The following is a 12307-nucleotide window of genomic DNA, read 5'->3' on the forward strand; positions in this document are numbered from 1 at the left end:
TTCTGCTTCAATTGTTTTGCATGAGGACAGAATACCCTCCCAGAGCTGTTGCTTAGATGTGAACTGCCTCCCGCCATCATAGACACTCCTTTTAATGATGCTCCAAAGGTTCTGAATGGGGTAGAGGTCAGGGGAGCATGGGGGTCACACCATAAGTTTGTCCCCTTTTATGCCCATATCAGCCAGAGATGCAGATGTTTTATGTGCAGCATGAGATGGTGCATTATCATGCAGAAAAATGATCTTGCTGTGAAATACACGGTTCTTCTTCTTGAACCATGGCAGGAAGTGCTGTTTGAGAAAATCCACATACATGATGGAGTTCATCTTTAGCGCCTTCAGGGATCCTAAAGGGGCCGACAATCTCTCTCCCCATGATTCCAGCCCAAAACATTACTCCACCTCCTCCTTGTTGGCGCTGTAGCCGTGTTTGCGTGGGGTGTCCATCAACCAGCCATCCTCCACTCCATTCATCTGGACCATCGAGCGCTGCACGGCACTCATCCGTGAACAAAACAGTTTTGAAATCAGTCTTCATGTAATGTTTGGCCCACTGGAGCCGTTTCTGCTTGTGTGAAGTGGATAGAGGAGGTCGACAGGATGGCGTATGCACAGCTGCAAACCTCTGAAGGACCCTGCATCTTGTTGTTCGGGGGACGTTGGAGGCACAAGCAGCTTCAAAAACTTGTCTGCTGCTATGACAAGGCTTTTTTGCCGCTGCTCTTTCAACCTGACGTAATTGCCTGTAGGAAAGAGTCCTCAATTTGCCCTTATCAGCACGCACACGTGTGTACTGTGAATCAGCTACATACTTCTTGATTGCCAAGACACTTCATCCTGATCATCGCACAATGTTGATTGTAGTCATGCCTTGACCTAAACACTCCACAATTTGTTGCTTCTCAGCAGCCGACACATCCTTTTTCTTTCCCATTTTGGCAGAAAATGTAGGCTGCTTAATAATGTGAGAGAGCCTTCTTAAGTAGTCTTGCCTTTCATTGGACACACCTGCCAAACTAATTAGCACAGGTGTCTGCAATTGCTTACAGTGATATAAAGAGCCCTGACACACATCACCATCAATGAGTTTAACTGACAAACAAACAAATTCTTCCCTTATCACTCCTAAACACTTTTTGCATAATAATTTGGAACGCGGTGTACATGTGCTTTTCCACAAAACACCAGTGGTTCACGTAGTGAATCTTACAGTTCTAACTTGCCAACCGTGGTCTGTATGGAATTGTTCAATAAAGGGCCCAAAATTAAGATAACATAGATGGGAGAGGTCTCTATGAATAGGAATTCCTAAGTATTTGATACCCTGTGAGGGCCAGGCAAAGGGAAAGTTGGACTGGATGGAATCCTATATGGATTTAGGGAGGGAAACATCGAGGGCCTCAGACTTCGCTGCATTGATTTTAAAATTTTACCATGTAACAAAGTGATCTATTTCAGCCATAACAGCAGGGATGGATATATGTGATTGAGTGATATATACTAGGACATCATCAGCAAATAGAGAGCACTTGTACTCGGTGCCTCCCACCTCAATCCACCTAATATTGGGGTTATGGCGAATTGATGAGAGCAGGTGCTCCGTCACTAGGATGTATAAGAGAGGGGACAGAGGACATCCCTGCCTTGTCCCATTGGTGATTGTGAAAGGTGATGAAAATGTTCTGACGCACCCCCTGGGCCTTGGGACACCCGGAGCCGGACCCTTTTTGGTGGATGCTGGTGGTTGTAGTCTTCGTGGCGGCGATCCGGTTCCGTGGCTCAGGGCGGTCAAACCAGTGGCGGAACTATTTATGTGGTTTTGATGTTTAAATGTCCGACTACGCCACCCGTGGATTGCGGTCAGAGTGAACCGCCGCTACAGGGCAGACCGCTAAGGCTGGTGTTGTGGGTGCAGCAGAGCGTAGCATAACTCCCCACGGGAGGAGTATAGCCTCAGGGCAGTGTATGCGGAGGATGGGGGTGATGGTGCAGGGCAGCAGCAGTAACGACACGGAGTCAGTGATGCAGTTCAGGGCCTTTACTCACAGTTCTTATTATCCAGACCACGTCTGCAGGTAACGGCTGCCCACGTCGTACTGTGCTCACCAGGTGAGGGGCTCAGACAACTCCCAGATAACTTTGGAGCGCTTCACAGGACCCCCTTTGTGTGTCCTTTGTCTGGCCTTTCTTACCAACACTTCTGTCCGGCTGCCTCGGGCCTCCTCTTGGTAAACTTGGCGCCAGTTTCCCTGACCCTATGTGGTGCCTTCCTAGCGGGTGGAGCAAGGGGCTGCGCCACATAAAATGTCAGAGCCTCCGGTTTCTAGCTGAGGGTCGTTTCCTGCCTCCACTAGTTCGGGGACCGGTCTCCCCCTTTGGCCTGACCCCTCCACGCAGGTGGATTCGGGCGTGCGGTGGCGACTCGCCCGTCCGCACCCCTGGGATCCCTTCATTCCTCGTTCCTGGAGCCTTCTCCGCTCCTCTTCCTTCCTTCTCCCTCTTGCAGGCCTGGGCCTCTGTTACTAGGCCCGCCTCCGGAGCAGAGCTCATGCAGAGCCCCTGCTCCCTGCCACTTCTGCTCAGACTTCTCTGCACTGAACTAAGATGGTGCCCACCTTTTATACTCCCTTCTCAATGCACCCAGGAACTGCTTCCTCCCTGCTCCTGCACTGCAGGGTTCCCCTTCCTCAGTGTTCCCTCCCCCCACTCCAGCCAGGGACAGGGACTGTCGTGCCCATCTCAGGGGCATATTGGTCGCCCTGCCCCACGGCAATGTGGTGTAATGCATGCAGGTGTCGGGTCCTGATCCACACTCCATCCTTATCTGAGAGTGAGATATCACACCTCTGGGTGAGGTGCAATACGTCTGTAGCAACCGAGCCCTCGGTGCTACAGTTCCATTTATCTTCAGCCTAGGTGATGTATTGTGATACAGGGCCGTGATTTTGGCTATAAAAGGGTCCCCTAGACCCCTACCCCAAGCTTTTTAAGAGAATCATATATGGCGTGCCAGGAGACTCTATGGAAAGCTTTCTCAGCATCCAACGAGAGTATCTACTTACAAATTTTTAACTGCATCTAGCCCAGGAAATACTTTGTGCCTAGTAGCAGTGTCTGCTAGTCAGCGGATTATCCCGGCTGTTAAGCAAGCTACACCACCTGTAGTTTGGACACTTAATTTTTTCAAAGGAAATGCTTCGGGACCACGGAATACTTAGTGAAGAGCATCAGGAGGCACCCCAAGGCATAGGGGCTGGGACTGGCACTAGGATGCCTTGCGGTGGACAGCCGAGCTCGATCCTTATAAAAGCTTTTTAACTGCAGCAGCTTTAGTGGACGCTACTGGAGCTGGAATTACGCGGCTGCTGGCATGAGACTTGCCCTCCAATAGATCCTTGTAAATGGATTTAAAGTGTATTCATTCAAATTAGAGGGACAATTTAAATTAAAAAGCTTAGAGCTGCCTCCACCACAGGGGGGCTCTCTCGACCCACCAGCGGACAGGCACCAGTATTGGGAGAGGGGGGCTGGCCGTCAGGGTTCACCGCGGCTCTGGCACAAACCCGGCGACACGGAGGTGGCACGGGCAGGAGCGGACTGGCCGTCTCGGCTTCTCACTTTTTGGATTTTAGAAGGGCATGACATGCCTATATCTGTGTCTCCCCCTCCTTTTACTCCTCCACCTCTTTTCTTTTCGCATGACTATATGTACTTGTCACTTTTCCATGTGTTAGTTGTGTCTTCTGAGCAGTTTGCCAGCTTTTGGACACCTTTGAAGGTGTTTTCTATGTGTTTCTATGTGTTATTGTTTGCCTGCCATTGGTTTTAACGGTGTTCGAAGGTGTTCGACGAACAGTTCGACGAACAGTTCGGCGAACACACGGGTGTTCGACGAACCGAACCGAACTCGAACACTACGGGGGTGGCTCAACACTAATGAGGAGGAGAGCATGGTCAGTCGTCCTCTTGGTGAGGACACAAAAGTCTTGCCTCTTTGCAGTCTGGCACACATGGCTGAGTTTGTTACACTGCCTTTCCTCTGACCCTCACGTTGTTCAAATTTTGGGTGACAGTCATTATTGGTTGGTGACACTTCTAGACCCACGCTACAAGGAGAACTTTCTGTCTCTTATGCTCTTGGAGGATAGGCCTAATAAAATGGTGCAGTATGACAAGGCCCTTGTTGCGGAATTGTTTTAAAAAATCCCATCTGAAAACGCTGGCGGCAGAGGTCACAGTTCGTTAGACAACCAAGGAGTACAGGCGAGAGAGAGGCACATATGTAATTGAGCAGAGGCAGAGGAACACTGTCAAAGTTCTGGGACATTTTTCTCAGACCCTCCCATCGCACAAACTCTGAAGCGCGGGGTACTCTCTTAAGGAGGGAAAAGTTGCAGAAGATGCTTAGGGTGTACCTTGCTGACTGTACCAATGTCCTTCGTGATTCCTCTGTGCCTTATAATTATTGGGTATCCAAGCTGGACACGTGGCATGAACTGGCACTCTACGCCTTGGAGGTCCTGGTCTGTCCTGCCGCTAGCGTTTTGTCAGAGTGGGTTTTCAGTTCCGCCAGTAGAATTATAACCGATAGGCACATGCGCCTGTCAACTGAAAGTGCTGACAGGCTGACTCTTATAAAAATGAACAAGGGCTGCATTGGGCCAGACTTCTCAACACCACCGAATGATAGCAGCGTAACATAAACTCAAATACAGTGTCTTTTTTTTGAGAGGTCTAACTCTATTCCCATGCACATCTGTCTTCACACCCAGACATGAGTATACGCTTCCTGATTTTGTCTATTTGCTCTTGTCCTCCTCCTTCTCTGCATCCTCATCCTCCACCACCTTATCACCACCATATGTACCATATCAACATATCTACGTCTCTTGCAAGGGGCATTGGAGTTCCTCCAAATTTTTGGCATCCATTGCTTCACTGCATAGGTAAACAGTATGGGAGACACACTTCCTAATAATGGGAACATTGTTTTCAGGAAACCCTCTGACCTCTACGTCTCTTGCAAGGGACATTGAAGTTCCTCCAAATTTTTGCCAGCCGTTTCAGTCACTGCATACGCAAGAATAGTATGGGAGACCCACTCGTTAATAATGGGAACAACAAAGCATAGCCAACTGCTGACCCTTTAACAATAGCAAGGCTGTAAAAATAGTGTTTGTGACTTTCACAATCCCTCCTTCATAAATGAAACAGGATGTGTTTCATGATGTTTCACACACCACATGGCCAGATAAGGTAGTAAAATGTTAAAATGACATTTACTGGTAAATGTTTTTTCACCGTTGAAAGGAATGCAAACGTTCAAAAACGCATCAAAAACGCTATGTGTGAACATAGCCCAAGGTGTGGAGAAGCATTTTTGTTTTTGGTTATTTATTTTGCCTTATATACAAGTCATTACCCTGGAAAGGATGTTCCTTAACATATTTCCCAGGAAAATCCATTTTGGTTTCGTTTTTGCATGTTTTATTGTGAGTGCGTAAAAGTGGCGTAATACTCTGACAACGTTGTTGACAGCAGTGACCTGGGAGTCAGAAATGCTTCCAGGGGTCTTCCCTATGCTGTTCCTATGTCATTTGAGCACTGTTCCCATCGATTTGGGCAATTTTTAGGCGCTCTGCAGACCGCCGGGGAGAGCCGCCGAAAAATGCTCTAGTTTCCCATAGACTTACATTGGGCTTGTTACTCGGACCGATCACTCGAGCATTCCAATTTGCTTGACTCGAGCAACGAGTACCCGAGCATTTTAGTGCTCGCTCATCACTAGTCAGGATGTAATTAAAAGCATCTAGTCCTTAGAAGGTCTTAAAATTAGGTAACACATAACAAATTACACCATGTTTTTATTTATTTAATATAATCTAAGCCAAAATTCTGAAGCAATATGTGAAAAATTATGTACAGAATATGAATCAATAGCTTGCAGAACTATTTTTAGCAGCAATAACATTAAGTAATCATTTTCTGTATTACATTGTTCTAGATGAACTTTTTGCTATCTCATCTTTTCAAAATTGCTTAAATGGCCATTCATTTATGCACAGCTCTTAAAGGGAATCTGTCTCACCCTGAGACTCTTTCAATCATTATTACTATGGGCATACAGGTGATAAAATTATTAAAATAATTATACCTGTATGCCTTATAGCTGCTGGCTTGTTGCTCAGAAATAGACTTTTAATCCTATATGTTAATTAGTTCTTCCGATGCCTGGAAGAAAACTCTGCCCCCGGTATTAATTTGCATACCACCCCTCTGCCTTGCACTTATATGTACTTAGGTCGTAAAGGGGGCTGTGTATCCTGTGAAGGACACACTTCTCAGCACCAGCATTTTATTGGATCATATAGTCCAAATCATAGCCATAGTGCGACATTTAAAGGGGCAGTGCCCTCTGAAGTCTGGTATAACTATCCTCAATAATAGAGCCAAAGATATGATAATAACCAAAAAATAGAAAAAAATAGTAAAAAAAATAACAAAGATATGTAATAGAAATAACAAAAAAGCAAAAACAGCAGTTTATATTTCAGGTTCTTCAGGAATGGGATGAGTCATAATCTGGGTCAATGCACAATTTTCAATATTCTAGAGAAAAAGAAAAATACATATATGAGTAATAGTTCTCAACATCTCAACAACTATTACCCATATATGTATTTTTTGTTTTTCTCTACAATATTAAAAATGATGAATACTTAGCCAAATACTAAGCATTACATTTATGGGGATCAGTGTGAAAAGATTGTCCTGCACATGCGCAAAATATTTGTTTTCCACTCCCTTGTTTTTCTGGCATGCTCACTTCACACAGCAGGACGCCGATATCGGCGCTTTTTTGACAAAATTTATGGGATGAGTCATCGAAAGATCAATCATGTACAGCTGCTCTTAAATAATAATTCAACTTTTTTATGTATTTTGTATGTCATCTGTATAGATGCACTTTAATGTGATGGTTTATACTTGAACTAGTATACACTGTTTGTATATCATATTTTTATAATGAGATATGCTCCTATCTGTATAATTATTGTTAAAACTATTTGTAATTGATATACTATATAAGGTTCGAAATCGCTTTGTTCACTTTATTGGTGCTTGAGAAAGGTTCACACCTAGAGTCGAAATGTCGCTAATATGGGCCATTAAAAAGTAATTTTTTCACTTTTTTGAAATGGTGTGCTGTCTCCATTTTCTTTTATTATATATAGTAAGTACATATTTATATTAGTAAAATAATGATATGGACTGCCAAAAAAAAAACAAATAATCAATGTTGATAATGACAAAATGCAAATGATAACAGTCACTTTAAAAAGCAAGTACCATAAACCTGACGTTATAACACTCATTTCATGTGATTGATTTTGGCAATACTGACATCGCTGGCATCATAATGGCCACATGACTACTCTAATCATTGCAGTACACAGATTATGTAATTATGCATGAAGCTAGAAACCTAAAGGGACGGAACCGGCAGCTGTCAAGCATTTATCTCATCTCATGTAACTGCTCATTTTAACTCAATCTTTCCACTGCAGGAGAAATGTAGTATTACAGAGTGTCCATGGAAATAAATAGATGGCCATGTAATACATGGCCACTTCTATTACGCCAGAACTGGAGTCCCATTATAACAGGAGCACAGCGTTTCTTTTTGGCAGGGCTGTAAAGTTGTGAACCCACTCTGTTTTATGTCCATTTACTATTTCAAATTTATTTTTTATGTGACTTTTGTTTTGTACACGTTTCTTAAAATATATCTGTAGCCTAACTGTCATTATTTAAATAAAAAAAAACCTTGTATATAGCGTAGATGTACTTGAGTCAGAGATTTGGAAATCGTTTCAATGACTCATGCTGTACATAGATAAATTAATGTATTCTTTTGATGTGGCACTGAAAGTGATGGTCGGAAATAGCCTGTTTCTTTTATACTATGCTTTACTAATAAGGTAAAGATGAATATTTGCTGTACGCAAGGTATGTATAAATGCATACATTTACATTCAGTGGTTTCCGGGGACTATATGGGGGACTCCTATGTATTATGAGTGGCCAATGCTAGTGATTGTGTTTAGCAATTTCTATGCCAATACTGTGTCTGTGCTCACCAGTACAAAGACATATCTGTAAATGGGATACATCTAAATCCACAAATGGATGGATCTTTGTAAGACAGGTAGGTACTGTATAATGTAATGCACATTGTATTATAATGTATTAATCGTAGTGGTGTATACATTTAACTATTGCAGGCCATCTTAATTTCTATTCCCTTCCTTTATGTTCTTCTACAATTAATTGTGGATAAAAACAAATTAACTTTTCTTTGTATTTTCCTATGGATATTTATTCACCCTAAAGCATATAGCTCGGCTGCCTTGAAGGGTTTGTCAACATTAACACATGGATGAACTCGTACACTCCCACCAATCAGCTATTATCTAATTTGGCAGCAGCTCGACCTGAGCTATATACTGGGGCTAGATCAGATGACAGCCGATTGGTGGGGGCGCTGGGTGTCGGACCCTCACCGATACATTGATGACTTATCCTATGGAAGGCCATCAATATGTTAACCCTGGACAAGCCCTTTATGACCTCAACTGCTGGTTACAGAGGGTATCTTCACTGTAAGTATTTCAGCTGTCACATTAATAATGATACAAATATTCAACAGGATGTGGTAAAGTTTTCAATCATTACATACATGTAGTATATATGTCATATCTACAGTATATATGTCCTTCATTGTCCTTTTTTGCTACTTGACTTTATTGTCTCATGTTTAAGGATTTTCATTACTAGATTAAGTGTCATTATGAAGTAGTTGGGTTTCCTCTTAATTTTATTATATCTAGGAAACAAAATAATCATAGTGCTTTCTATTTTAGATACCAATCTCTGCACTTGTATCTTTTGTGGAGGCACTGGAAGTTGGATATACTAAACATAAAAATCCTTATCACAACCTGATTCATGCAGCAGATGTTACACAAACTGTTCATTACTTTCTCTTTAAGTCAGGGTTAGCGGTAAGTAATGAGTTTTATATCTAATATTATATTTGTTTCTATAGAGATACATCTACAATGTCTAAGACCAATATTTTGGGAATTTGTTTTGCTTTCTTAATTACTATATGATGCAATAGAGAAGAAATATTAAGATCTATGTCTTCTTGTAATGTATATAAGTCCTTGACCTCAGGTCTTGCTGTGCATGTACATAGCTATAGCAGACTAGATTGTTAGTGGGCATTATGTAGGTTAGAGTTGACGTCAGGTAAAAGTGAAAGACAAAGGATTTTTAAAGGGAATGTGTCAGTAGGATCAACTCTCCCAAGGAGTCTATATGGGCACACAGTACATAGGAAGCTGAATAAAATGATATTTTGATATCTGCAATCGATGTCTTATTCCAGAAAAATCTATTTTTTTCTTATATGTAAAAGAGCTGTTCAGGACTATGGCTCGGACACTGATCTGCATGAGAATCTGCAGGTTTCTCTCAGTTCTTCATCTTCCACAGGCAGACATGGTTGCTATATTGTGGCAATGCAGCAGAGCTGTGAGAGCTGCAGTTGTTAATGTGTTTGTTTATGAGACAAAGTTCAGTTCTACTGCTCTGTGTTAATTACATGTTTCATACCAGTAACTTCCCCTTTCACTCACAATAATCTCTGAAGGCGAAGTCTCATGCAGATCATTGTCCGGCCCATAGTCCTGAACAGCTCATTTACATATAAGAAAATTGTGGATTTCTCTGGAATAAGATATTTGATGGCCGGTATCAAGGTATTTATGTTTTATTCAGCATCTTATGACCTGCATGTCCATATAGACAGTTTAGGAGGGTTGATCCTACTGACAGATTCCCTTTAAGTTTATATTTAAGTAAACCAAACGTTAAGAATCAGATGCAGTCTTTTAATTAAATGTATCTTACTTCCCGAGTTTTTGATCTTATTTACTCTCTTTTGCTGTGGCACACATGTTTGTTGAAAAACGGAAGTGCAGCCATATTAGTTGTGACAGCCTACCATCTGTTCGGATAAGCTTAAAAGCTGCTAAGCTTGTAAATTTAATATGGTTGCTCTTCCCAATACTCTAAAAAATATGCAAGACATTTAGTAATTTATAAACAAATGTGCTTAAGTTATTAGGTTAGTGTACCTAGCACACATCACTATGTTGTATACTTCCTTTTTGATGTTCTACCATGTATTCATACAGCGATATAACAATAATAGTTTGCCAAGCTTTAGTGATCATTTTGCACAGATTAGGAAAAAATAATATATCCAATTAAATAAGCAAATGGTCTGACAGCATATGTCAAGGACATATTTCTTTTTTTATATTAGGGATGTTTAGCCCCTTAATGACCGGAGCATTTTCCGTTTTTGTGTTTTCTTTTTTTGCTCCCCTTGTTCCCAGAACCATAATTTTTTTATTTTCTGTCAATATTGCCATGTGAGGGCTTATTTTTTTGTGGGACGAGTTGTACTTTTGAACGACATCACTTATTCTTCCATATCATGTACTGGAAAATGGGAAAAAATTCCAAATGCGGTGAAATTGCAAAAAAAGTGCAATTCCACAGTTGTTTTTTTTTTTTTTTTTTTTTCCACGTTCACTGAATGCTAAAACTGACCTGCCACTATTATTCTCCAGGTCATTATGAGTTCGTAGACACCAAACATGCATAGGTTCTTTTTTATTTAAGTGGTGAAAAAAATCCAAAGTTTTCTGAAAAAAAAAAAAGTAGCCATTTTCCGAGACCTGTAGTGTCTCCATTTTTCGTGATCTGGGGCTGGGTGAGGGCTTATTTTTTGCACGCCGGGCTGATGTTTGTATTGATACTATTTTGGGGTAGATCTGATGTTTTTATCTCCCATTATTGCATTTTATTGCAATGTTGCGGCGACCAAAAAAAGTAATTCTGGCGTTTAGAATTTTTTTCTTGTTACGCCGTTTACCGATCAGATTCATTATTTTTTTATATTAATGACAATTTTTTTTTTAGTTTTTATATTGATCCACAGGAGACTAGAAGCAGCACTTATCTGATACCCTCTGCTACATACAGGCAATGAGCAGATCGCTTGTATGTAGCAGAAATGCACTGGGCGGCGCTCATAGCAATCTAGACATGACAACCACAGGGGTCTCCTGCAGACCCCGGGTTGTCATGCCAACCCATCGGTGACCGACGATCACGTGACCGGGTTAACGATAGCCGGAGTCAGTGACACGCTTCTCGGAAGTGCGAGTTAATCTCTGACAGCGGCATTTAACTGGTTAATAGCCGCGGGTGAATCGCGGGCACATGTTAGCTGTATAAATCAGGGGATACCGGGGGTAACGACGTGATGTTAAGGATCTCCATACACATTACACTAATGTCGGCTGAACCTGCTAATATTAGTAGGCTCAGCCGACCATCTAATGTGTATGAGGCCTTCCGACTCTCCCCCTACAAATAATGTTACTCAAAATAAGGATCCATCATGTCTGATCTTGGACTGACTAGCCTTTTGTTCTCGGCTAAATAAGCCATCGTCAAACTATACACTTTCATAGAGAACACAGTATCCCTTAAAGAGGTTCTCCCACAAACAAAAGTTAATTTTAATTATTGTCAGTGTGTGACCGTGTACAGAACATATCACATCTCCTGGGCAGGGGAGGAAGCAAAAGACAATACAGACATTACAGCAGGGGATCACAGAGGAGTCATTTTGTGAGGTAAAATATTTCACTGCCTGTTTTTAAACAATATTTTACCTCACAAAATGACTCCTCTGTGATCCCCTGCTGTAATGTCTGTATAATCTTTTGCTTCCTCCATGCCCATGGTAACACTAGACCCACTAATCTATAAATAAATACACAAGACACTGAAATTGTGGAATAAAAATGTCTGTGGCATTTATTCATAGGTAACTTCAAATTTTAAATAATCGTAAATAATAATAAGCTTATAACCAATAAATATTTTCCATATTAACAAAACCTAATCCACCCAGCAAAAGCTTGGCGATTTTCCCTCAAAATAAACAGCACGACAAAAAAAAAAAATACTTCATAAAAGATAATAAAAAGGGAAGGGTGAAGGGATCTTCTTTTCTTCTGACAGGCACATGAGCCAGCTGGCGAAATCAGCTGATATTTGTACCTTATTTCTTCCCGCACGTTTTCAAAGTCACTAATCAGGGACCAGGAAAAAGGGCACAAGGAGAACCAGACAAAACAGTTTTAACCTGCTCATGGAA

General features: G+C 41.7%; 1 protein-coding gene across 5 annotated transcripts in view; it reads left to right on the forward strand.

Moving 5' to 3' along the window:
* PDE1C (phosphodiesterase 1C) overlaps positions 1-12307 on the forward strand; it is a 1470255-nt gene that overhangs the window by 1145663 nt on the left and 312285 nt on the right. For all 5 annotated transcript variants that reach the window (XM_073678287.1, XM_073678290.1, XM_073678289.1 and 2 more), the window contains one exon: positions 8925-9065. In XM_073678287.1, coding sequence (XP_073534388.1) covers positions 8925-9065 — 141 coding nt within the window. The remainder of the gene's footprint in view (positions 1-8924; positions 9066-12307) is intronic.

This window comes from Phyllobates terribilis, unplaced genomic scaffold (assembly GCF_046119375.1).
Source record: "Phyllobates terribilis strain yellow unplaced genomic scaffold, ASM4611937v1 Scaffold_4__5_contigs__length_816908805, whole genome shotgun sequence".
In the NCBI taxonomy this organism is placed as follows: domain Eukaryota; kingdom Metazoa; phylum Chordata; class Amphibia; order Anura; family Dendrobatidae; genus Phyllobates; species Phyllobates terribilis.